General features: G+C 35.0%; 3 protein-coding genes across 3 annotated transcripts in view; 2 read left to right on the top strand and 1 right to left on the bottom strand.

The window, feature by feature from the left end:
• Positions 1 to 24,155, bottom strand: part of LOC119557826 (allatostatin-A receptor) — a 96,494-nt gene that overhangs the window by 53,408 nt on the left and 18,931 nt on the right. The window lies entirely within an intron of this gene.
• Positions 14,803 to 15,435, top strand: LOC119557827. The gene is made up of 2 exons (XM_037870786.1): positions 14,803 to 14,880; positions 14,942 to 15,435. The coding sequence occupies exons 1-2, from the start codon at positions 14,860 to 14,862 to the stop codon at positions 15,332 to 15,334; spliced, it is 414 nt and encodes a 137-aa protein (XP_037726714.1). The 5' UTR covers positions 14,803 to 14,859; the 3' UTR covers positions 15,335 to 15,435.
• Positions 20,337 to 20,970, top strand: LOC119557828. The gene is made up of 2 exons (XM_037870787.1): positions 20,337 to 20,461; positions 20,523 to 20,970. Exons 1-2 carry the CDS (start codon positions 20,441 to 20,443, stop codon positions 20,895 to 20,897), a joined length of 396 nt encoding a protein of 131 aa, XP_037726715.1. The 5' UTR covers positions 20,337 to 20,440; the 3' UTR covers positions 20,898 to 20,970.

Here is a 24,155-nt window from a genome sequence, read left to right as displayed (position 1 = left end):
CCAAAGCCAAAACTTCACTCAACTAACCTCGTGGACTGACTGATGGACTATTTGATCGATGGGTTCCATGAAAATATTCAAACAAAAAAAAAGAATGTATGTGGGTCGACAGCTTGGAGAAAAACAAAAACGGCAGGAGACCGACATTGCTTAACTACAAGTGTTTCCATGAGTAACTGACTCTAATTAAAAAAAACTAACAAATTCTTATAGATAAATATAATGAATACATATAATCATCCCTAAGGATAATATTTTTATTTTAAAAAAATATATTTTTATATATCTCAAAATGAGAATACATATTTTAGAATATTTATGATCAGTTTATTTAATAATACTTCCAAGTTTTAGTGATAATTTTAATGTAATGTATGATCTATCATATTAAAATCTCTCTACTAGCAATATATGTATATTTAATTTAACACTGCAAGTATTTTCATAAACTAATTCTAATCTGAAATAACAAACAAATTCTTAAAGATATATTAAATAATGATAATCATCGCTTAAGATTTTATATCTATTATTTTAAATATATAATACCTATTTCTAAACATTAGAACACTTAAATTTTAATACTGTCTATCCATTTTTAGCATGTTTAAGTTTAGTTAAAAATTTTAATTAAAATGGATCTATCATATTAAAATCCCATCACTAACTAAACATTTTCAATTTAACTACGTCATGACTTTTATCCACCGTTTTTCCTTTTCAGTGGTTTATGACTGTCATTTGGCTGATTATTCAGGTGAGTCCCAGATACTAAGCATTAAAAAACATTGATGATCAGCATTATACTTAATGCAGTGCCACAAAAAAATAAAAAAACCGGGTGGTGAAAATGCATAATAATTTAATATGCTGGGGTCATTTATTCATGGTTTTTTTATATGAAAAGTTGCAAAACTTTTCACGGCTCAGTCCGTCCCTTTCTGGTCAGTGAGTCTGTCTCTTTCTTCGCACTATCGCTGTCGGCGACTCATGAATTTTATTGAGTGAGCTGTGAGGAGAAAAATCCAAAGGACAGCCAGAGATTGTCAATTGTGCAGTCACTTTGTCTTCTGACACTTCCAATGATGGCCACCAAATGCAACTCAATTGTCGTCTCTTTCGCCCGTCGTCGTTTTGTCTCTTTTTGGCCAGATTTTCCACTTAAATTGTTTCGTTTGTTAAGAGAAGCACGCACAGCATTTAATGCGAAAATTCACTGGAATTTTGCACACCCAACGCAAACGGATCAAATACTAGAGGATGAAAAAATGGTGGGGAAAAAGCGGGCGAAACGGGGAAAAGGGGTGGCTAAGTATGCAACATTTGTATGCAATCCTATTTCCCCACAAAAAAAATCTATATAAATGCAGAGGAGAAATATCCATTTGTGAATTGAAGAGGCAAACTGAGGCAAATTGAGTGAGGATTTGAGAGGCAAAATGGTTTGCGGAAATTTTCAGAATGGCAAGTGTTGTAAGAACAGTAGTTGGTTCCGCACTGAATCCCATTATTTTTATGCTTTCAATAAATGCAAAAAATTATGCTTCTCGGAAACAAAAGTGATATCTTTGATTGTTACTTATCAGTTCAATATTTGATATATTCTTTGGTTTTCTTTTTTTATTGGCATTCTGAAAATTAATATAAACCTTATTTATTTATGCATTTATTTATTTATTTGTTGTTTATATTAAATTTCTACAATTTGATTGGCTATTAGTTATATTGTTATTGATTCAGGTGCGAAAGAAAAATGGGGGAAAATAAGTGCCTATTGAACTTTTATCAAAAGCGAAAAGCTTTTAACATTCCGCGCGCATCCTTTGGTAAAATAAATGTTTGCCCCCCATTACAGGAACGCCCCTGCTCCGTGAAGAACCCGTGAAGGATCTGCAGGATGCCACTTCGACGCAGTTGTCAGTCGAAAAGTGAATTTAAGTGACAGCTGTCTGCGGCAACGCTGGAAGGCGGGAAACAGGTGCCACGCCCCCCACGGCCATCACTCGCTGTGTGCTATGTAACCTATATAAGGCACCCCCCATACACTGGTCAAAATATATGGTATCCAAAACAAAACAATACACAAATATTTCATGTTAAATTTAAACACCAATTTTGAATGTATCATTAAGTTGAGTTTTTTCTCATAACTAAACTACAATTTTCCCTAAGTCCACTGAGCCTTATATATTTAAGAAAATTGATCCTTTTGAAACACCATGTTGTTGATTTCAATCAACAACTTTCCTATTAATTTAAACGTTTTTTTTAATTTCTTGAAGATGATACAATAAAATATAATGAGTGTGGTGATTTGTCTTGCAGTGCTTTGCGACAGTCATCCATTCTTTGGCATCTTCAGCGTTGACGCTGCGCGCGTGTGCAAGTCAAATTATGTGGAAATGAATTATGACCCCCTTCTGCCTCCATGGAAAACAGGGTTCTCCCCACCGGGGGCGATGCCAAAAGCCACCGAAAATGCCCGGAAAAGCGTTTATGGCGGAAAAAGCCAAGCAAAGTGGAGCGAAGCCATCACAGCGGGCGATGAGCGGAGCTTGCACTTGGTCTCATTAGCCACCGACACGCAACAGTGGGGCAAAAGTCATTTATTATAATAATAATATATATATTTTAAATAAAAAAGAAAACAAGATACTGTGAATTGAAATTAAATTACAACTTATGGGGTTATTTTAAAAATATTTCGCTATTTCCTTTGAGTTTATTTTGCATTTCAGTTTATCAATATTAAATAATTGAATCTAAAAAAAAAAAAGGAACACAAATGGCATGAAAATGTAAGCATACAAAATTATAAATAAATGCCATGACCTATTTACAACATATAGGAGTAGATAATAAAACAAAAAAGAACGGTCTTATTGTCTTCTAATTCAACATAATATCTTAATGAAATCGCTTTAAGCCGAAATTAAAGCATACATTGGCCAAAAAATTCCAAGAAAAATACAAATTATTTTAAAATTTATATTTTAGAGGCGGTATCTATAGAGAAGTTGTGAACATTTTGGGAGTTTCAACAATAGTTCAAGATGAGGACTATTTTAAAGCAACGCCGTCATGTATTGAGAGTGTGTTTCAGCGAAAATATTTAAGACAAGTCTAATTTTGTAGGCCATATAATTCAAAATGCCAGCAAACATCGGTTTTTTGTTTTAAGCTATACCGCGGATGGTGAAAAAAATCAAATATCTTGGAAAATTATAAATGGTTCGTGGAAATTTCACAAAGTTCAATTTTGTGTTCCTGCGTAATTAAACATATATCAGAATTTACTTGAAATATCTTTTAGTGTTTTATTTAATACCCCCATAGATCTCGAACCACTGTGCCACCTTTTGTTGGCTGTAACAACGAAAACAGATTGCGATGAGGCCAACTCCCGACTATTATTAATACTTTGGCCAACTCCGTCTCCGCAATTTGTAAGCGGCTTTTTCTGTTCGCTCCGTTTCATTTTCATTTTGCACATTTACACGTTGCGCATACGCCGCGTGGCCTGCATGATTTATACCCCCAATTATCAGCCGCGTATAAATATGCGTATGTATGGAGTTATTGTTATGCTGCAAAATGCGAAATCTAATTAAGCAGAAAAATAAAATAGCCAAACAAACAGAACAGAGGGCAGCTGGGAAAAATAAAGAAGATCGACAGAAACAAAACATTGTTCTTTCATGAAATGCGAAATGGGAGCATCAGAATCAGCAAAAAAAAAAAAACGGAAAATCGTTTGGCTCAACCATGCAAAAAGTTGAAAATTTCAACTCGTTTTCGGTGGGAAAAAGAGGGAGCAGTACCAAAGGGCCACTATCAGTGCATAAAAATATATTCGGGGGGAGCTGGGAATCTGCACGTAAACTGTGTACAGAACAGCATCAACAGCAGCAACAGTCGGGCAAAGTTTTCCATATCAAAGTTTGTAGTCGGAAAAGCTCGAGGAAAATCGCTGGGCTGGGTCTGGGGAATTTTCAATGTGTTTTCGCCTTTTTTTCTAGCTTGTCGTTCTGTCTGTCGAAAATAACACTGAATAAGTTAGTTAGGAAAGATTTGGGAGTGATTTTATCCGGGGTAGCAGCTCAAATGTAATTGACACTCTGATATTTTTGGTTCCCTTAAATTTTCTAAGATAACAAAATTATAAAAAAATAAATTGTTTATGTTATTACAGGCAATACTGCACTATATATTTTATTTTATTGTTTGGAACTTATTTTTATAAAATAATATCTTGGAAAAGGTTGTTCAGCACTTAAATAATATTTTTAACTTAAGTTTATTTGCTTGTCAAACGTTGTAAACCCTTCATGAGCTATCTAAAACCCTTGAGGAAAATAAAAATGGCGCACAAGCTTTCAACGCAAAATGTCAATAAAACAATTTACACCTGAAGCTGGTCATATAGGGGGTTCACAAGTTTCCTTTTTGTTGCCCCTTATATTTTTTCCTCCGTTTGCTGTCAAGTTAAAAGCAAGCCGCAGGCTAACAAATAAAATCAAACAGAAAAGAAATGAAAACTCGGTTGTCAAGCTAATTTGTATCAACAAAAAGGTGCGAGGGGGTTGTCGGAGGCTAAGCGTCCCCCAAAACCACCCACTTGAACACCGAGCTGCACTCCTTCACACTCCAGGGAATCCAGGGAGTGCAAGGATCTCACGCTCGAAGGCGATTTCTGAGTGGCGTTTTAGTCTGTTGTGGTTTTTATAACCGGCAACAAGGTGTTACACATGTCACCGTCTGTTCGGGGTCTACACTCGCGGGCACAATGTCAATGACATTTTCTTTTCAAAAATATTACTTTGCGTTCCCTATATAATATAATATATATAATAAAAACAGTTTTGGATGATTAATTAAAATTGTAAGTAATAAACAATGAAGAGAATATAAACAGAAGCATATATATCTTTATTTTTAAGACAAATATTTATTCTTGCTTGTCCTCGATAAATATTATAAAAAATACTTATACTTTTTTTACACTTCAGATTAAAAAAAAATTAAAAAACCATCTTTAAGCAATTTTTATTTACAAGTTCTCAAGATACCTAATATTACAAAAGATTTATAATCGTTTGTATGTTGTTAAAACCTAACAATATATGGTTTTTCTTAACCTTGGCCTGGCTGTACTTGAGACAACTGTGTGTCTACGTATCCTGTCTATATTTAATGGCAGCTTGCTTCTGTGTCATTCGAGTAACTTTGTCCTCGCCACCGATGTCGCCCCCTTTTCCGCTTTTCCCCGGCTTTTCCGAAACTTGTTTCATTTTCCACATACTTGGACGCATGTGAGTGTGTCGTATCTCGTTTCACGGCGCACAGAGCATGAAAAGCCCCTTGCCGCCATCATCATCATCAATCCCAAACCGCTTCCCTTCATCTGCCACCGAAAATACCAAAAAAAATATATATATTTAGTTGGTCGAATTAAAGTGTCTTGCAAATATTTGTAGCAAAAAATTGTTCACTTTATCGTTAAACTGGCAAACGATCAGGTGCCATCGTCCATCGTCACGTAGCTCAATCAATGCGAAACCGAAAAAAAAACCCATTCGCACAAAAAATTCCGACTCCTCTGGCGTTTTTTGGACTACAAAATGAAGTTGGCAAAGTTTTGGCAAAAAAGAAAACACTGAAAATAGAGCCAGTAAAAGTGCCAGCATAACCCATAACCAGTTCCACAATTTTATTCAGAACCAAGTTTTAGTTTAGTTATTTGAAATGGCTTTTTATTAAACTTACCAAAGTTCAGCCAACAAATTTAAAATCGAGTATTTATTTTAAAAAATAGAGCATGACTAATTTTGGATAATATCTTAAATATATTATTCTTCAAATAGTAATATTTAGTATGGAAAGTATTTTTAGGAAAATACCTTTTTACCCAAAAGACAAACATATGTTTATAAATGTATTTTGGCTTAAGCAAAACTTAAGCTCAACAAATATTTGTGCCTTAAATTGCCAGGAATTAAAGATTTAAAGTGTTTGCTGTGCTGGTCGTAATCAAATTGGGATCAGGAAACTTAATTTACTCTTTAATTCAGTTGGGCAAGTCAGACTTCTTGGCATATTTGCTGTGTCTCCCAGGAGGTGGAAATTGATGGGGGAAATGCCGCATAGGTGGCTGAAGACTGCAGGAAAATGGCAGCATATACAAATATTTGCCAAGTTGAGAGGGCCATGAAGTTCGACCCGGATCGCTGGGATTTCCACTCCTGACCAGGCGCCATAAAAACATAATCCACATAAAGCTTTTAACGTTACCTAACAATGACAGTACAATGCGCTTAAGCTGCGAGAAGGTGGAAAAAAAACGGGGCTTATATAAGGCTAACAAGAAACACACTCTGACCTTTATTAAAAAAAATACAAGAGACACATGACCACAAAATTAAACGTATATTTTAACAAATAATCAAGGAAATACACTTTATGCCACAATGACATGAAAATATTTTCAAGCATTTGTTGACTGCAGGCAATCAAAGCTTTTAATTAGAATTTTATTGTTATTTTAAGCATTCAGTTCAGTGAAACTTATAAATGATTGCTCAAACATATAATAGTAATTTATTTTAGGCAAAATCAAGGCCATGCTTTAATTGTTTATATGCAAATTTGTGTGACAAATTAAGACAACAATTTTGAAGTGGCTAAAACAAAAGGGCTTTGAGATGCAAAATAAATACAAATAAAATTGTAATTAGAGGTTTATGACAACAATAATTATTATCATTGCAGAAATACACAAAAATATCCAATTTAAATCTCTTTAAGGTATTCCAATTTATAACAAAGCTTGATTTATTTTTGGTGGGAAAAACTTTTATACTTTTCTTAGGCAAACAAAAAGTCAGAGTTGAAATTGAATTATTTCTTTATTATTTGTGAGCAATTCAAGCGCAGTTTGGCCGCTTCCTTTGCCAGCTTTTTGTTACTACTTTTCTCGTTATGGGCCTGGGAAAAGTGAGAAACGGAAAACGGAAGACGGGAAACGGGAAATGGGAAATGAGATGGGGAAAAGGGCCGTTTGATGAGTGGGAGGGATTAACTTTTGCCTGCCGCAAAACCGGCAAAACCTCAATTATCAACTTACAGCAGACAAAAAGGCGCTTAATTAAGTGAAGCGTCGAACGTGCCCTGCCATTTTCCGTTTTCCCCGTCATGGAAAATGCCTTCGATCAGGGGCAAGTGAGCCCCCCGTCCCCGTCCCCTTCCCCGGCCATCACCAATGGCCCGACCCCCATTTTCCGACCGCCCATGTAATCTTAGACGTGTGTCGTTGTCAGAAGTTTTCTCTTTACGCTTTTCCGCTGAGTCAGCTTCGGAAAATGGCAACGTAATCTATGCACTGCCCAGGGGCGGGGGGGAAAAACAAAAGGGGATTTGGGTTTTTCAGCGCGAACTGAGAACTGTCATTCGCCATTGAGTTTAGTTCTTATTACTGTTATTATAGTTTACACACACGCATTTTCCGAATGACACATTGTTTTATATTCATAGCGAAGCTACAGGGTATCAGCGATCATATTTGTAGGACACACTATTATTTATAAAATGTTTGCGCAACTTGCCTTGGAAATTTTCGTGTTTCACAAGTGGCTCAAAGAAAATGTTTACCTGAAAATATAAAAGAAATGAAGAGTAAATTAAGAATTCATTTAATAATTTATATTTGTTTTATTAATATAAACTAGTTGTATTTGTTTGTTAGTCCGCATCACAATAAAATTATACGTTAAATTTGAATATAAGTTAAATATAAATATATTCACGAAAAGTCGCAGCATTGAATAATATGTATTTTCATTTTCTTTATAATATATGGAAAATAATAAATGGTATTGTTGTAGTACATTCCCGTTTTTATTTATTAGATGTGATATTAATTCTCAGCACTTGGAAACACACAAGAATACGAATTTTTCTGGCATGTTTGCGATTAAAATCTGTTGGTCCTTTTTAGAGTATCTCATGGGTCGATTATTTAAACTGACCCTTGGCCTACTGTCCTCCATTCATTTGTTGTCTGCGCTGTCGCAGCTTCTTTGCCGCTTCTATTTTTTTTATATCGGAATTATGAATTTGAACAAGCTTAAAAAGGGGGGGAGTTGTGGGTGCTCCATAGTTAACTAAACTTGTACAATTTGTTTGGCCCCACCCACCGCACTTGGGGCATTTACGCTTGGCAGTGATCTGCCTTAAGTGCCTTCAAGTGGATTAAAAACATGGCAAATACACAGTCGTGTTTTCCCATCTCCATCTGTGTGCGTATGTGTGTGTGTGTGTGGACTAAATGGAAATGTTTTTCACTTGTTTACCGTTCGGGGAAAGTGCGTACCCTCTTCACTCTCGGTGTATTCCCAGTCGGTAAAGAAAAAAAAAAAGGAAAAAAATATAGTAAGGAAACAGCATTCAAATGCTGCAAAGGACTCGACTACGCTCTGTTACATCATGCATACGCCCCGTATGCCATTCGGTGACCCACATCGGAGTGGAGTCCAACTTCTGGCTAATGTGTGTGGCTTGCATTTCCAGTTGAGCACCGAGTGGTTCATTAAAAGGCATTTCAAACCTATATGGAACTGGAGGTAATACATGTGTGCTTAATCGATGGCGATTAGGAGATTAATGCTTCAACTGGGGTCCCTTTGTCCTGGTTAATGATGGAAAACAGCTCTGAATTAAATTGTAATCACAGTTTAAAATCATTGAATAGTATTCAGATTATGGTTTTTTAAGATAACCAAGCAAACATAGTCTTGGCCTAATAAATAAACAATTAAATATATAAATACAAAAACAAGTAAGTAAATAAGAAAAATTAATAAATAAATAAATAACTAAATAAATAAAAAAATAAATAGGAAGTAAATAAATAAATAAGTGCAAGCAAATAAATATTTATAATTTTTAAATTTTCCAATAAACCAATCTGTTCTTAAATTTAATTCCCCAAACAATGCAAAGTAGAATCCACTTCCGCATGCTCTTTTAAACCCTTCTTTTTTCCCGCTCGGGAAAACCTAATTAAGGCGAAACCCTTTGCTGGAAGGAAGAAAAACAAAGATAAAGTCCTAAAATGATGAAAATGATGAACTTTTGCACAACAGCTGGAAATCCAAACAAAATTATTTTTGGCAATGTTTGCCCAACAAGAACCTCTTAAATTGAGTGGGATGAACGACGAGTTAAGGGTTCATAACTGCAACCAGTAATTACTGGGTATACATATTAAAGCTTCGACCAAGTTAAATCGATTTGTATTTTATATTTAAAATTTCGTCCTGCGACTTTATTACCTGCGCTTTTTATTTAAACATTATTTTAAAATAAAACCTTATATTAACTGGTTCATTCTGGTTCTAATCTACTTTTCTGGGCCACTTTTGAAAATGATTCTATTGACCCCAGGCGTTTTCCGCATTAATTGGCAAAGTTTCTCCAAACAATTCTCGGGGCCATGCAATTATTATTGAAATGCTTTCCTTTTAACGGCACACCCTTCCCCTTTCTTTTGTTCTCCCGGCCAACTGTCTATCCGGGTTTTCCCGACTTCGTTTTCATTTTCCTTTTCATTTGCCGTGCTCTACTTACAGGCAAATTGGCTCAACGGCGGCGTTAACCAAGTGTGATTACATTTTGCTTTTAAGCGTTTTCCCGGCAAAAACTAGAGGGCCCAAAACCACCGCACTTAGCCATGGAATCCAATCAGTTTTTCTTGTTGACAAATGACTTATGGCACGTGCCTATGCCACGCCCCCTCCCGGCACCCGCATTTTTCCGCCCACATCACTGACAAAGAGCATTTGCTACTTTTCACAAAAGTTTCAAATACAATTTTTCCAAAAGCAAGGACGCTGCGCAAAAACTTTCCGCAGGCCATAATCACAGTGAAAAATGAAAAAGAGCAGGTAAAAAAAAAAGAAAAAATTATGAAATATATGAATTTGTATACAAATTAAGTTGATAAAGTTGGCTTAAGCTAAGCACAAGGTCCCCCGGCGTAAAAGCCCCATTCACATTTTTCTATGTAATTTTTCAGCAAAAAATAAATAAATACGTAAACTGTCAGGTGTCGCTTCAGTTTACGGGGGGATCACCGAAAGAAAAAACCAAGAAAAGTTTAAAATAAATCCAGCCAAGTGACCCGCACGCAGCAGTGGAAATTTGTCACCCAAAAAAAAAACACCAGAAAAAAACTGTGAAGAAAATACACAGGGAAAGTCACAAATAAAAACAACGCGTTGGAAGAACAAAAATTGTCGCGACATCGTCTAGTCAAATTGCAAGTGATTTGACTCAGGCACCAGCAGGGAGCAAAGACTTGGGGGGAAAATTCAGGGGGGGGGGGCGTTGGAAAATGGGGTGGAAAATGGGTGGCAAAAGGAGGCGGGACCAGGCGGTGTTGGGTAACACTGACGGCGGGCCATTGACACATGACAATGGAAAATTTGCACGTTCAAAGTTCAAACAAACAAGTCAATTGGCTGGAAACGCTGATGAAAAATAGCCACTTTCCGCTGGCAAAGAAGTCAACGCATTGGAATTGCGTCATAAGCTAAAGTTATAGTTAAAAAAGAATTTATTATAGATTATAGAATATATTATAGATTTTAGTAGTTCAAGTCACGTAAAGCCAGTGTAAACCTTCAAGTAATTCTACTATACATTAAAAATTCAATAAAAGGAATTTTGAAGTAGCATAATTTTAAAAAGGTGTGTTCATGCCATTATTTATAACAAAAATTATATCCAAATAATATAATAATATTTAAATTTAATTTTTATACCATATTTGCTTAGGTGCTATAAAACAGCTTACATTTTGTATTTACAATAAATAATTTACCTCTAAAGAAACTTTAGAAAATTAAAAACAAATGTCTTAATTGTTTACTTACAAATTATTTTTTTATTTTAATTACAAAATTTAAGAATAATTTTAAAGTAGCCTACTTTTAAAAAGTTTGTTTATACCAACATTAAGTCATTGAAAATATTGCAAAATAAAACAATTAAAGTCCTGGTTAAGATATATATAGCCATATTTATTTAGGAGAAGTAGCATTCCTTGATAACTTAAAGCAAAGAAAATATCGCAATATATAAGATTGCAATATAATCAGCTTAATTACCATACTTAAAGGCCATGATCAGGGTAGAAGGTGGTGTGATAAATAACCTACAATTCGGAAAAGCCCACTCCTTTTGATATGGTATTTCCCTCGATTGCCTTTGTTTTTCCGAGAAAATTGAAATTCATACTGCTGCCGAGCTGTGACCAAGTAATCCAGCACTTTAACTTATTTAGCTACCCCCCATTTTTTTGGCATTAGCATTTTCATTGGCTGCAAGTTGGGGAAAACCGAGAATTGCCAGCAACACGCTCCGCACATTGCATATTTTCATAAATTTATTTAAGTGCTGGCCATTTTCCGGGGGTCTTGGGGAAATGTAATGCACTCGGAACAATAAATTTGTCGCAGCTAAGCTAAGTTGCGTGCATTCTGCTCAAATCACAACCAAGGAAAATGCGGAAAATCGGGGAAAACTCCATAGAAAAGCTGCAACAGAAGAAACCAGTTGCCGACTTTTTGGCAAAGTCGTAACAAAAATGCAAACGGATGTCGTCACGTGCAGTTGTGAGAAAAAAAAACAAAAAAAAAAATAAAAAATAAAAAAATAAAAGCAAATTAAACAAGAAAGCCCCCTGTTTAAATTAAAATAAATTAGCATTCCGCTTCGGCAAACCACCCTTGCGTTTAACAAATTATGCAGAAATTTGCACTCTCGCCTGCGAAGTGTTTTCCCATTGTTCATTCTCGTGTAAATTGGAAAATTAAGTCGGCATTAGTTCTCGGCCCGAAAAACAATGGCAAGAAGTGACAGGCAGGAAGATAAAAGCGAACTACAGGAAAATGCAATTAAGGCAAGTCACAAGCTTCTCTGGGAAAATGGGGAAAAACGGTCGGCTGGGAAAGGAAACCACAAGCACCTGAGGTTACCCGGATTGAGGTCAGGAAAAAAAAACGAAGAAGATGCAGTTTAAGATGTCTGATGGAAAAGCTGCTTAAAAAAAACACACAAAATTAATGTAATTAATTTATAAAACCAAATAAAGGCCAGTGAGTTGAAGCCATGGCGACCATTTTCACAAAACGTTTAACACTTCTTCACTCGGCTTTTCCTGTCACGCGGTTCACTTGCGGCGGCCCATTTTGCCAAGAAGGAAAAACATTTTCCTCGGAAAAACTGCACTTAAGCTGATGCTGCCTGCATACTATTTTAATTAGCAGCCGTCGCTTAGACAGCAGCAACAACAACAGTGAAAATAAAAAAAGAAAGAAGAGCTGACGACGATGATGATGACGATGGAAAGTGTCGTCTGCCTGCCAGCTGTCTGCACCACCCACCGCCGAGCACCACCCCCTGCTTTTCCATTTCCCCCTCCCGTTTAGCATGTTGGCGAGGAAAGCAGCTGCTGGGTTAAAAGTTCAGCTGGACAAGTGACGAACACACAGAGCAGGGTTGCTGGTACACTGAGATAAATTGGTTATATTTAATATACATTAATACTCATGTGTGGCATTTTTTAAGGCATTCAAAATTATTTTAAGGAGTCAAAATGTATCTGAGAAAAAGCATTCATATTTGCTGGGTATTCAAAAATCTTTTTACAAATACTTATACCCATATACATACATTCAAATAATCAAAACTCATTTAAAATATTAAAATGTATCTGAGAAAAATGTTTTATATTTTACGGGGCACTGAAAATACATAATTTTATAAATTTTAATTCCCCTGTGTATCAATATCCACACACATTAAAAATTATTTTAATAAATAAACTGATTTAAAAAAATATACAATTATTTGGGAAAAATCTTTTATATTTTTCTGGGCAATATACCCCTTTTTATAAATATTTCTGCTCATGTGTATAACTATTTAAACCATTTAACACTGGTCTAAGTAATAATAATATATATTAATTAATACAAATATTAATAATTTTCAAAAATATCAAAACTAATATCAAAATTTTGCAAAAAAAATTATTTTATATATTTATGGGCATCAAAAAAATATGGTATATATATTAATATTTGTGGTACACACTGTTTAAAACATAGAAACACCATTTTTACTTTTTAAGCCTAAAAAAAAAGAACTTGTTTTGTATTTTTAACTTTGATATCAATTAAATAAGGAATTGTAAACGATTTAAATTTACATGATATTTTATTATCCGGCTGTAAAATAAACATTAAGCCATCTTTATTATTTTTATTTTATTTAACTTATAAATTCTCTTTAAGTTTTTTTCCCAGTGCCTAGAGTGGGGTAGGAACGCCAGCCACTCGACGCGTGACTCTCGCTTAAAAGCATGCCACGCTTTCTTTTTGCACCACTTTCCCTTCAGTCTTCTTGTTTTTGCATGTCACTTAAGCAGGTTGACTCTGGTGGACCACACCCGCCCAACCACCTGGAACCACCCAGCACCCAAAATCCACCCAGCACCACCCACCTGCGTGTTCGGAGACCAAAAAACATTGCCCGTTAGCATTAGCGGGCGTGGATATTATCGTTAATTAAATTTATGAGAGAGCTTCGGGAAAAGCGCCAAAAAAATAACGCCAAACTACTTTCTTCCGGTCAGTGCTTTCAACCATAAAAAACACGCTTAAATTTGACCAACACTAAAATTTCCATACGCAAAAAAGCAGACTGATCATAAATAAACTACTTAAATTTAAATTAATTATTATGGAAAAATTGACAATTATTTTTTCTACTGCACTCAAAGTGAATGTGAAACTTTATCAATTATTTTCAGCTTCCTAAAAGCAAATTAAATTTAGCCGAAAGTTAAAAGGGACTGTGGGTTTATTTAGTAAATGAAAAATATTCCGGAAAATTCGTTAGGGCTAAAAGCAATTGTTAACTATTCACTAGCTGCTCGTTATATATATTTGAAGGTAATTAATTTTCAGCTTGTGAAAAATGACATTAAGGAAATTCCAAAACACAAGGGCAATTCATCATGAAACACTGAGACGCAGATGTAATAGCATTTTTACTTCGTATCCAAGCATAATATCATTATTATGATTATCATTATTACGGCAAAAGGGTCTGGCAAAGTTTTTGCTAATGGCAAAAAACCGAAATACTTTCACTTCAATATTTTACAACTAATTAAGGATAATTACCAGCCATTACCCAAAGGGATTTCGCCCAACTCCTTGGCATGGCGACAAGTTGAAAGTTCGTTTATTTCTACCGCGCCTGTGGTTTCTCGCCCCCTTTTGGCCGGTCGTTATCTTTTGGCATAGGCCGTCTAATGAACACGGAACACAGTCATTAGCCTAGAATCCTTTGAGTCCCGTGTCACTTGATATACCGCCGACTGATTGGGAGTGTCGGCCAAACGGGATAAATGTTGCAGGATCACTCTGGAGTTGAATACCATACAATTTTAAGGGAGTCCCTTAATTATTTTTAATTTACATAGCATTGAAAACATTTAAATATGAATTTAAAAAAATAATTTAACTGTGTGCCTTAAAGAAATTAATATATATTTTTTTGTTTACAAAAAATATACATATAAAACTAAAAGTTAGCAAAATCATACACAAGCCTTAATAGTATTAAGTTAATACAGGTTTCACCAACCTAGTTCTCAATTTTTTAAACATAGGAGCCATTGAAAATTGGGTGCCAGATTCAAACCGAAAAAATCACACTCACTTATATTTTTTGGCCGAGTAACATATATACATATACTGAAGCAAATAAGAAAACAATTCATAAACCACAATGAGCGATGAACAATTTCCGGTACATATAGATGGAATAATATTGTGCTACGACTTCTAACGCTTCTAAATATCATTTTCAGCCTTTGGTGTCCGAGGAAAATAATGAAAACTCTTGTAATATGACTGTGGATCGACCAATGTCACCACCACCAGAAGCTCCGATTTTCGCGCCTCGAAGGAGCGCAAGGATGGCAAATCGTAATACAACTCAATCGGAGCTTCAAGACATATCAAGCGATCCGAAGACAATTTCCAGAACACCCAAAAGAGGAAAGGTGCAGAAGCCGACAAAGTCTCGATCTGCTAAACATGCGATTACCTGTCGCAATTGCGGAAATTCTCATATCTGTTTCCCGGTGCGCACGAAGTTCTTTACTTGCGCCGAGGTCGACGGCCAACTTTTTAAAGTCAAACAGATTAGTGGCAAACTGGCACGGGCGCCCTCAAAAAAGAATAGTTCCCGACAAGTTTAACCTGCATTGATGTTACCAGAACAAAATTCTAAAAAAAAAGTTTAATGTTAAAATAATTTTGAAAGGTACACATGAACAGTTAAAGTATTTAAAATTAAATTGCATAGACCAAAAAAAATATTTTTTAACTAAAAATATAACCCTAAAAAATGTCATGGCTAGCAAGATGTCGAAGATGTTCTAAAGAAAATTGTACGACGCAATTCAGGGAAAAAACACAAAAGGCTTGCTACCTATTACAGAACATATTTAAAACCAGATGGCATTTTCATCGGCGGAACCAGGAAGCACTTATGTATATTACCGATATCATTTTAATGTGCATAGTTGTGCACTGGAAAAAATAACTTCTAAGTCCCTTAATTATTTTTAATTTACATAGCATTGAAAACATTTAAATATGAATTTAAAAATAAAAATTTAACTGTGTACTGTTTTTTTGTTTACAAAAATTATACATATAAAATGATATATGAAGGCATAAGCAAAATCAATCTTTTTTATTGCTTAAGTATAGGGAATAATATAAAATATTTGAAATAACTAATACAGAAATTAAAAAGAAATCCTAAGCCGCTTTGTTTCATTGTTTTATTCATATTTTCTGTCATTGATATTACTTTACCTTCGTTTATGTTCTTAAAATATCAAAGAGATTATGTGCACTTTGAGCTTCCTGTAAACAATTTTGAAAAACTTTTTAGCACCTGTAAGGTTTCAAAAACAAGAAGTAACTTTTCTTGTGTAAACTCCTCCAGAAGTTTCACACATAAATTGGCAATTTTGTTGGTTATTAATCACCATACTAACACAAAAATACCGCCAAGGTTACGTATGAAATTAGCGTGTAATTAATATTTTGTTGGAACTTTCCCACAGTATTTTTTTTCATGACAAAAAAAGCATGCCATAAATTTGTTATTTACTTACGTATTTTATTGTAAAAGCGTATAGAAGCTAAGTCAGTTTTATTCCATTTTTTTAGGGAGCGACAAGACCCGTACAAAGTGCAAACTGTTGATAAGAATGTGGCTGGTGGGGAGAAAATCTGTGACAGCAAAAGGTAACCCATAAAAAAGTTGACCTCAAGCCGCTTAAATTTGGCTGGTTTCTTCGTTTTTACGAGCTTTGCACAACGAAAAGAGAAGAATGAGCCAAGCCGAAAACAATTTGTTATAATTGTAGACAGCACACACATTTTATACCCTTTAAAGTAAATCATTTTGAAGGGTTTTATTATATACTACTTGCTTAAAAAATATTATAAGTAATTTCTTTAGTTATGTTGCTTAAAAGGTTTTCTCGATTATTCGGTCAAATATATATATAATCGATTGAATTAAATTGTGTAAAATAAATACAAGCGCCCATTTCATTTTAAGCTGCTTTTCAGTTCCACTTGAAATGATTAATACTCAAAAATTAATGAAAAATGTATCAAAAAATATATGTGGGACTCAACAAAAATGGCAGCAGTACGCAAATAGCGAAAGCACATTGCGTAAGCCAAGAAAATTAAATAAAATTTATTAAATTGCCTTGTTTTACAAAATGCGTTATGTATGTGTAGGCTCAGTTGGCTTTTTTTTTGGGTCGAAAGTGGGTGAAAAATTTGATGCGAAGAAGGGGTGTTGCCCGGCCAACGCAACTGGAAAAAAAGTAAATTCAATTAAGACCTTACCTGCCACGCCCACACGCCCACACACCCACACACCCACGTCCAAAAACACACACATGTATCCATAAGAGCAACAGACAGGCAGCGTGAAAAAATCAGCTCGTTCAACGTTGCGTATGAGTGATGCGATCCGATGGTGGCGTGGGCGCCCCCAGTTACTGAGGCGGGGGCGTGGCACTCCTTTGAAGCTGCTTGTGTGTTGGTGTATGGCAAAATGTATGCGAAATTAAAAATCACATTAAATTCTGGATAAAAACAGGGCAAAGGCGGTGAATCTAAGCTTTTTTTTAGGAACTGTGGGGTGTTTTCTAAGAACTAATTAATTTTGTAATGATGAAAAAATTTCTTTATGCCTAAGTTTCTGGTGACTTATTGTTTAAAACTATATTTAGTAAAATGTGCAATACTAAATTTAAAATAATATCAAATAATATGCTTTTTAAATAATAACTATATATTTTATTAGGCATTAAAATATATTTTTTAATTAAGAAAATAATTTTGTATTGTATTTAAAGTACAAGAAATTTAAGTGGCGTCCTTCACTTCAATTAAAAAAAAATAAATAAAATAAAATATTATTATGCTTTTAGAACTAAAACTTAAAAAAAAAGTAAACTTTTTCTAACTTAAAACCTGTATAAAATATGTGAAATTAGAAAGAAATGACATGAAATATATGAAACTCCTCTGGCATTTAGCGGGTCTACCTGTGGCTGTGGTCTCCACATCACAGGCCCGCCACTCCGACCCCAATTTTCCGCTTTTCCCGGCCATTTTCCACCATCTTCGGTCGCGCCATTGACGGCGGCGTCTCGTGCACTTAATTTAATGACCAAAGTTCGCCGCACTGGGCGTTGCCAGTTGCCAGCTGCCATTTTCCAGTCGCCAGTTTGCCAAGAGAGTGTCCTGCAGGAGCCGCTTGGTCCTTGGCGCTTGGTGCTTGGTCCTGGGCTGCTTTACATAAGCAGCGCCATGTTTATTTACATTTGTGCAAATTGTTATTTAATTAAATTTTAATACGCTTCATTAAAACTTCTGTCTACGCGCTCTCTCTTCGCATTTCCTTTGCTGCTTTCCCTGGGCTTTCTTGCCACTTTTTTTTTTCCATTTCTTATTTTTGTTTTCGCGCACCCTCACGGATTTAGACATTTTACTATGCAATGATAATCAGAAATCAATTTATTGAGTGCACACTCGCACACACACAGAGGGTAGCCGAGCAAAAATGGTCAGCGAACGCGAATCAAGTCAATAAAATTCAATTTGCTGCTCATCAGCTGGGGGGGGGGGAGTTTCGAAAAGGGAAAGAAGTGGGCGCTAATGCAGGACAATCAGGACGAGAAGGTCCTGCGAGAAAGCCGTTTGTGCGTTTAAGTAAATACAAGCACATTAGGCTACATCAACAGTTGAGAGAAAGCCGGTCGGTCAGCCAGACGTGCCTTTCGCCAGCCCCCTTTTTTTCCCCCAGTGTAGGCGTGTGTGCGACTGTGGGTAAGAGCTACTTAGGCTGCCAGCAAATAGTCGAGAGAGTGTTAAATAACCATTTAAGGACCTCAAGATACTCTGTTAAAGCCACCCAAGGGAGGGGGGGAGGAATATTACAAATGCAGCATGCTTAAAATTATATTTTTCTGTTAGAATAAAAGGATTTTTTATTATATACATATGTGTTCAATGAGGCCAACCTTAGTGGCATATTTCTTAAATATATACTCGAAGCCCAAATATTATTTAACAAATTTTCATTTAGCTTATGTTTAACTTGACTTAATATTTATCAAATACAATTAATAAATACATGAGCTTTGAAAGAAGATACAATATTTCTGCATCATTAAAAATGGCAAACAAAAAAACCAGTAACTAATATACCCAAATCTATTTCTTTTGAAACTAAAATTCAAAGAGCATATAACCAAATGAACTGCCAAGTGGAGCACACACAAAAATACATCCACAGAAAAGCGGCTTTTCGGTGGCCAAAAATAGAATAAATAAATTAGGCGGCAAAAACTGAGAGAACTGAGACAAATGTCTTTATTAATTCTTTAAATGTTTCCCCTCTTCTCCCCCAAAAAAAATAGAAGGAAAAATCTGGGGTTTTAACTGCTTTTTTTGTTGTTCTCTTTTGGCTTTTCTTTTTGTGCGTTGGTGACTTGGGAAAAATGTCAAATTATGTTTGATAATTTGCTAAGCGGCTTTGGCTGGGGCTTAGCTGAAATGTAGAAGGGATTGGCGAAAAGGAATGAAGAAGGGCTGGAGAAAGTGAGAAAAGGCCACCTTATAAGTGAGTGAAATCATTTTAATGGGGCTAACAGAACGAGCTAATTGCGGCTTTTCATTCACGGATTTCCCCCCAGCAGATTTTTCCATTTGCCTGAACTTTTTAGGACGCCCATTCGCAGTTCATCTCAGCAATTAAAAATTGCGCCAAAACACAACAGTTCCAAATCGAAGCGAAAATAGGAAAAATTCCAACAGTCATTTAACAAAATGGATAAATTGGGGGAGCATCAAAAAAAGGACGAAAATGGCCCAAAAGAAAAAGAAACTGGTGGCGTATACGTGATATTGTCCACATGGAGCTCATATCACAAATGAGCCTCCAAGGGAAAAGTGCAGCTTCAGCTTTGTCTATTCAGTAATAATATGATTATAGGCTGGTTTTGAAATACTAAAATAAGAAATAAACTAATAAATTTACTAAATAAACCAAAAAAAAATATTTAAGACAATCATAATATACAAATATTTAACTCAAAGTTTCATGTAGGTTTTGTATTGATAATTAATGGAATGAAATTTTGATTGATTTTGAGTGATTGTATATCTTAACAACTAAACTATTAGTCCAGTCAGTAGTGTATTCTTATAAAAAAGTTGTTAAGTAAACTCAAATTAACTTTTCTCTTTTTATCATTTCGATCTAGTATTGAGGACATTGATACCAATATGTACTTACACGGTTTTCAAGAACGAATGTTCTCAGTTCAGGAACAATTTACTTAAATAATTCTCTCTGTGTACATTTATAAAACACAAACAAACAAATTTAAATTAAAATTCTATTAAATTTTTAATTTCGTTCTTGAATTCTTAGTAGTTGATTGATATTATCCTTCTTGGGATCAACACAATTCGCTCGTGCTTAATTTGACTCGCTATTTTTTCTGAGAGTGTAACCTTATCCAACAGATTATAAAAACGATGTAAACTAAAAGTTAGCAAAATCAAACGCAAGCCTTAATAGTATTAAGTTAATACAGGTTTCACCAACCTAGTTCTCAAATTTTTAAACATAGGAGCCATTGAAAATTGAGTGCCAGATTCAAACCGAAAAAATCACACTCACTTATATTTTTTGGCCCAGTAACATATACATATACATATCCTGAAGCAAATAAGAAAACAATTCATAAACCACAATGAGCGATGAACAATTTCCGGTACATATAGATGGAATAATATTGTGCTACGACTTCTAACGCTTCTAAATATCATTTTCAGCCTTTGGTGTCCGAGGAAACTAATGAAAACTCTTGTATTATGACTGTGGATCGACCAATGTCACCACCACCGCCTCGAAGGAGCGCAAGGATGGCAAATCGTAATACAACTCGTTCGGAGCTTCAAGACATATCAAGCGATCCGCAGTCAAATTCCAGAACACCCAAAAGAGGAAAGGTGCAGAAGCCGACAAAGCCTCGATCTGCCAAACATGTGATTACCTGTCGCAATTGCGGAAATTCTCATATCTGTTTCCCGGTGCGCACAAGATTCTTTACTTGCGCCGAGGTCGATGGCCAACTTTTTAAGGTCAAACAGATTAGTGGCAAACTGGCACGGGCGCCCTCAAAAAAGAATAGTTCCCGACAAGTTTAACCTGCATTGATGTTACCAGAACAAAATTCTAAAAAAAAATAGTTTAATGTTAAAATAATTTTGAAAGGTACACATGAACAGTTAAAGTATTTAAAATTAAATTGCATAGACCAAAAAAAATATTTTTTAACTAACAGTTAAAAAAATATAACCCTAAAAAATTTCATGGCTAGCAAGATGTCGAAGATGTTTTGAAGAAAATTGTACGACGCAATTCAGGGAAAAAAACACAAAAGGCTTGCTACCTATTACAGAACATATTTAAAACCAGATGGCATTTTCATCGGCGGAACCAGGAAGCACTTTTGTATATTACCGATATCATTTTAAAGTGCATAGTTGTGCACTGGAAAAAATAACTTCTAAGGGAAGGTTTTACAAATATTTAAATACATAAGCATAGGTGCCTAAAAGGTTATTTAAAAGTAATTAAAATATAAATAAATAAATAAATCAAATTATATGTAAGTCAAATATGTATTTAATTAATGCCTTAAAAGTTATTAGATCATAACATAAAAATATTGAAATCAAGTTTAAAATGTTATTGTACTTTATTGTCCATTCAGCATAGTTCATCACTGGAAAATTATATTTTATGCAGATATTAAAATACTTTAAAAATTTGTTAATCGTTCATAATATAAAAATATTCAAGCCAAAGTTTCGTATGGGTTTTTAATTTAAATTTTTTTAACTTTATAACACAATAAATTAAAAGAACTGGGTATGTGTATTAATTTCCTTTCAAGATCTTTTAGACTTTCTACCAACCCACTTGCGTCAGGATAAACTTAGCTTGGCTGCTGCCTGGAGATTAACATGCCCTTGGATTAGTTATTTCCTGTTATGGGATATGTTCGTGTGCCCACATATCTCGCATTTCGATGTTGATTGGTAATCGCAGCCAGAGCATTCCGTGGATCCAGCTGCCCACCTATTCGAGTGGGTGTGTATTTGTGCATTGCTCATACGCCACGTGGACGCATGTGAAAATGTTGAATAAAATATGCCCCGAATTGATGGAGACGGTGGGTGCCATAAATATTTCATTTTCATTGGAATTGCCTTTTCACAATTCGTTAAATCTGGACAATAATACCCGACTTAGTGCCGTTCTCTCCTTCTGGTTTTAATGCTTTATTAATGCGCAGTGATGTGAAAGTTCTTCAGCGCGGAGGCGACGACTGGAGGCAATGAACAGATTGGCCGGGTCAAAGGTTAAGTCGCCTTAAGACACCAAGGTCCGAAAGTGGACTGGGCAACTGGGAAATAAATTAAAGTCATGTCCTGCAGTTAAGAGCTGTTCAAAAGTCAGCTGAGTGGCCAGTAACTAAGATCAAAATTAATTAAATTCCTCCTCTTATTTTCTTTGTGTATATAAATACAGAAATAGTAATATCTTATGAAACTTATTTTATACATTTAACTTTTTAAGAAATTTTAATTTTAATTTGAAATATTTTTCTCAAAAATGTTATTTATTTTCAATGTTATTATTTCATTAAAAATTCACAGAAACAAGAAAATTATATTTCTTTTAATCAAAAATAAGACAACATTTAATATCTGCAAAATAAACTACATAAACTAGAAGAAAAATCTAGAAAGTAATATTAAAGCAAGTAATCAAAATCTTAAATGTATTTTCATAGATATTAGTCTTTGTAATTTCAACCAGGATTTTGCCATCAATCCTGCATTCCCTTCATCAATATATGCATGCACACCCCAAAAGAGAACTGAAGGTGTTGCAAAACTGTGTTTCAAAAACATCTATGACCCCTTGGTTCCTTTTTTTTTTACCTCCCATTCAGCAAGCAACCCCCCATGAAAATTTCCCCTCTTTAAACATATTTTTCATACTTTGTGCATATTAAATTCATTTAAAGATTTCCAACTTTTGCTCGTTTCGCAGTCTAAAGTAAATAACAAAAGTAAAGTCCACACAAAGCAAAAAAAATATAGAAAAAAAATAAAAAAAGGACCAAGGAGCAAAGACGAGAATGTCTGTAAATGAGTAATAAATGCGGCTGCCAAGTACTCCAATAAGGGCAGAAAAAAACAACAAAAAAAAAACGGGGAGTTGGGGGCCACATTCCTAAGAAAGACCTCACCATGAAATTTGTTTAGGTTCCTAGGAGGGAAATTCTCGGGGCGTGGAACCAGGGAAAACAAAACAAAAGGAACAGTAGCATTTTCCTTACCAACGCCAGCTGTTTGCTTTTTAAAGTAATTTCTCAATCACCGGTCGAGTCCCAACCTGCCACGCCCTGTGCCACACCTTACGCCCCCTTATTGTATGCTAATTGAATGCATAAATACATTTTTTACCTCAATTTCGGGCACGGATATAGGGGGCCGGGGTTTTGTTTACATGGTGCCAACAACTGATTTTGCACTTTTTACGGCCACTATTTCCAGTGTAATTATGGAAATTGATTTTGGGTCTACAGGTTTTGGCTCATTTTTATTTAAAGAGTTATTTAAATGATTTTATTTATTATTTTTGTTTAAAAAAAATTATAGTAATTATTGAATTGATATAAATATTTTCATAAGTATACTTAAATTTTTTGATATTTTTGTAAGGCATATTAAAATAATTAATTATTAAATAAATATTATTTCTCTGCTTCATCTATCTTTGAATTGGCTTTATATTCAAGGTATCTTAAATCTAGAAATGGATAGTGTTTCATTTGCCAAAGGACAACAAAAGTGCGTGCTAGAAATTCAGTAAGAGATAAATATAAAAGATATATCTATAAATGCGACCAGCTGCAAGGCAACGGCCTCACTTTCACCGCCTTTCCCATATTTCTGTCATCCATCAGTCAAAGTCAAAGGCGATGCCGAAGGCGTATATAGAATATCCTGGACGAGGATACACGGCCTGCAGGAATACCACGATTTATGCATAATATTTGGCAGGCTAAGCCCATCCCAACCCGAAATTCTTCTTCTCGCCACCTGGCAATGTTTGCTTTGTTTTCTATGCCTGTGCCCCATTGTCATTCTGGAAACAGAATAAATAAAATAAAATAAAACAATAGAAGGGGCACATGCTAAGTTTCTCGGCAGAAGAAAGGAGATGGGTTCAATCGGCGACTGGCAACCGACAAAACACTTTCAAAGCAATAAAACGAGCAATTTTTACGATTAATGGTGAAATAAAATATCGCTTTCGCCCAAAAAAAAAACCACCTCAGCGTAACCCACCGCCGAAAGAAGTAAGGACACTAAGAGAAAAAGGGG

This window comes from Drosophila subpulchrella, chromosome X (assembly GCF_014743375.2).
Source record: "Drosophila subpulchrella strain 33 F10 #4 breed RU33 chromosome X, RU_Dsub_v1.1 Primary Assembly, whole genome shotgun sequence".
In the NCBI taxonomy this organism is placed as follows: domain Eukaryota; kingdom Metazoa; phylum Arthropoda; class Insecta; order Diptera; family Drosophilidae; genus Drosophila; species Drosophila subpulchrella.
The sequence above is the reverse complement of the archived record's forward strand: the minus strand, read 5'-3'. Positions and strand labels throughout refer to the sequence as shown.

Excerpts from the sequence above, each read along its gene's own strand:
- LOC119557827 (XM_037870786.1), top strand. The coding sequence starts at position 14,860 with ATGAGCGATGAACAATTTCCG. Across the intron at positions 14,881-14,941 it reads TGAGCGATGAACAATTTCCG|CCTTTGGTGTCCGAGGAAAA; the intron begins GTACATATAGAT and ends TATCATTTTCAG.
- LOC119557828 (XM_037870787.1), top strand. The coding sequence starts at position 20,441 with ATGAGCGATGAACAATTTCCG. Across the intron at positions 20,462-20,522 it reads TGAGCGATGAACAATTTCCG|CCTTTGGTGTCCGAGGAAAC; the intron begins GTACATATAGAT and ends TATCATTTTCAG.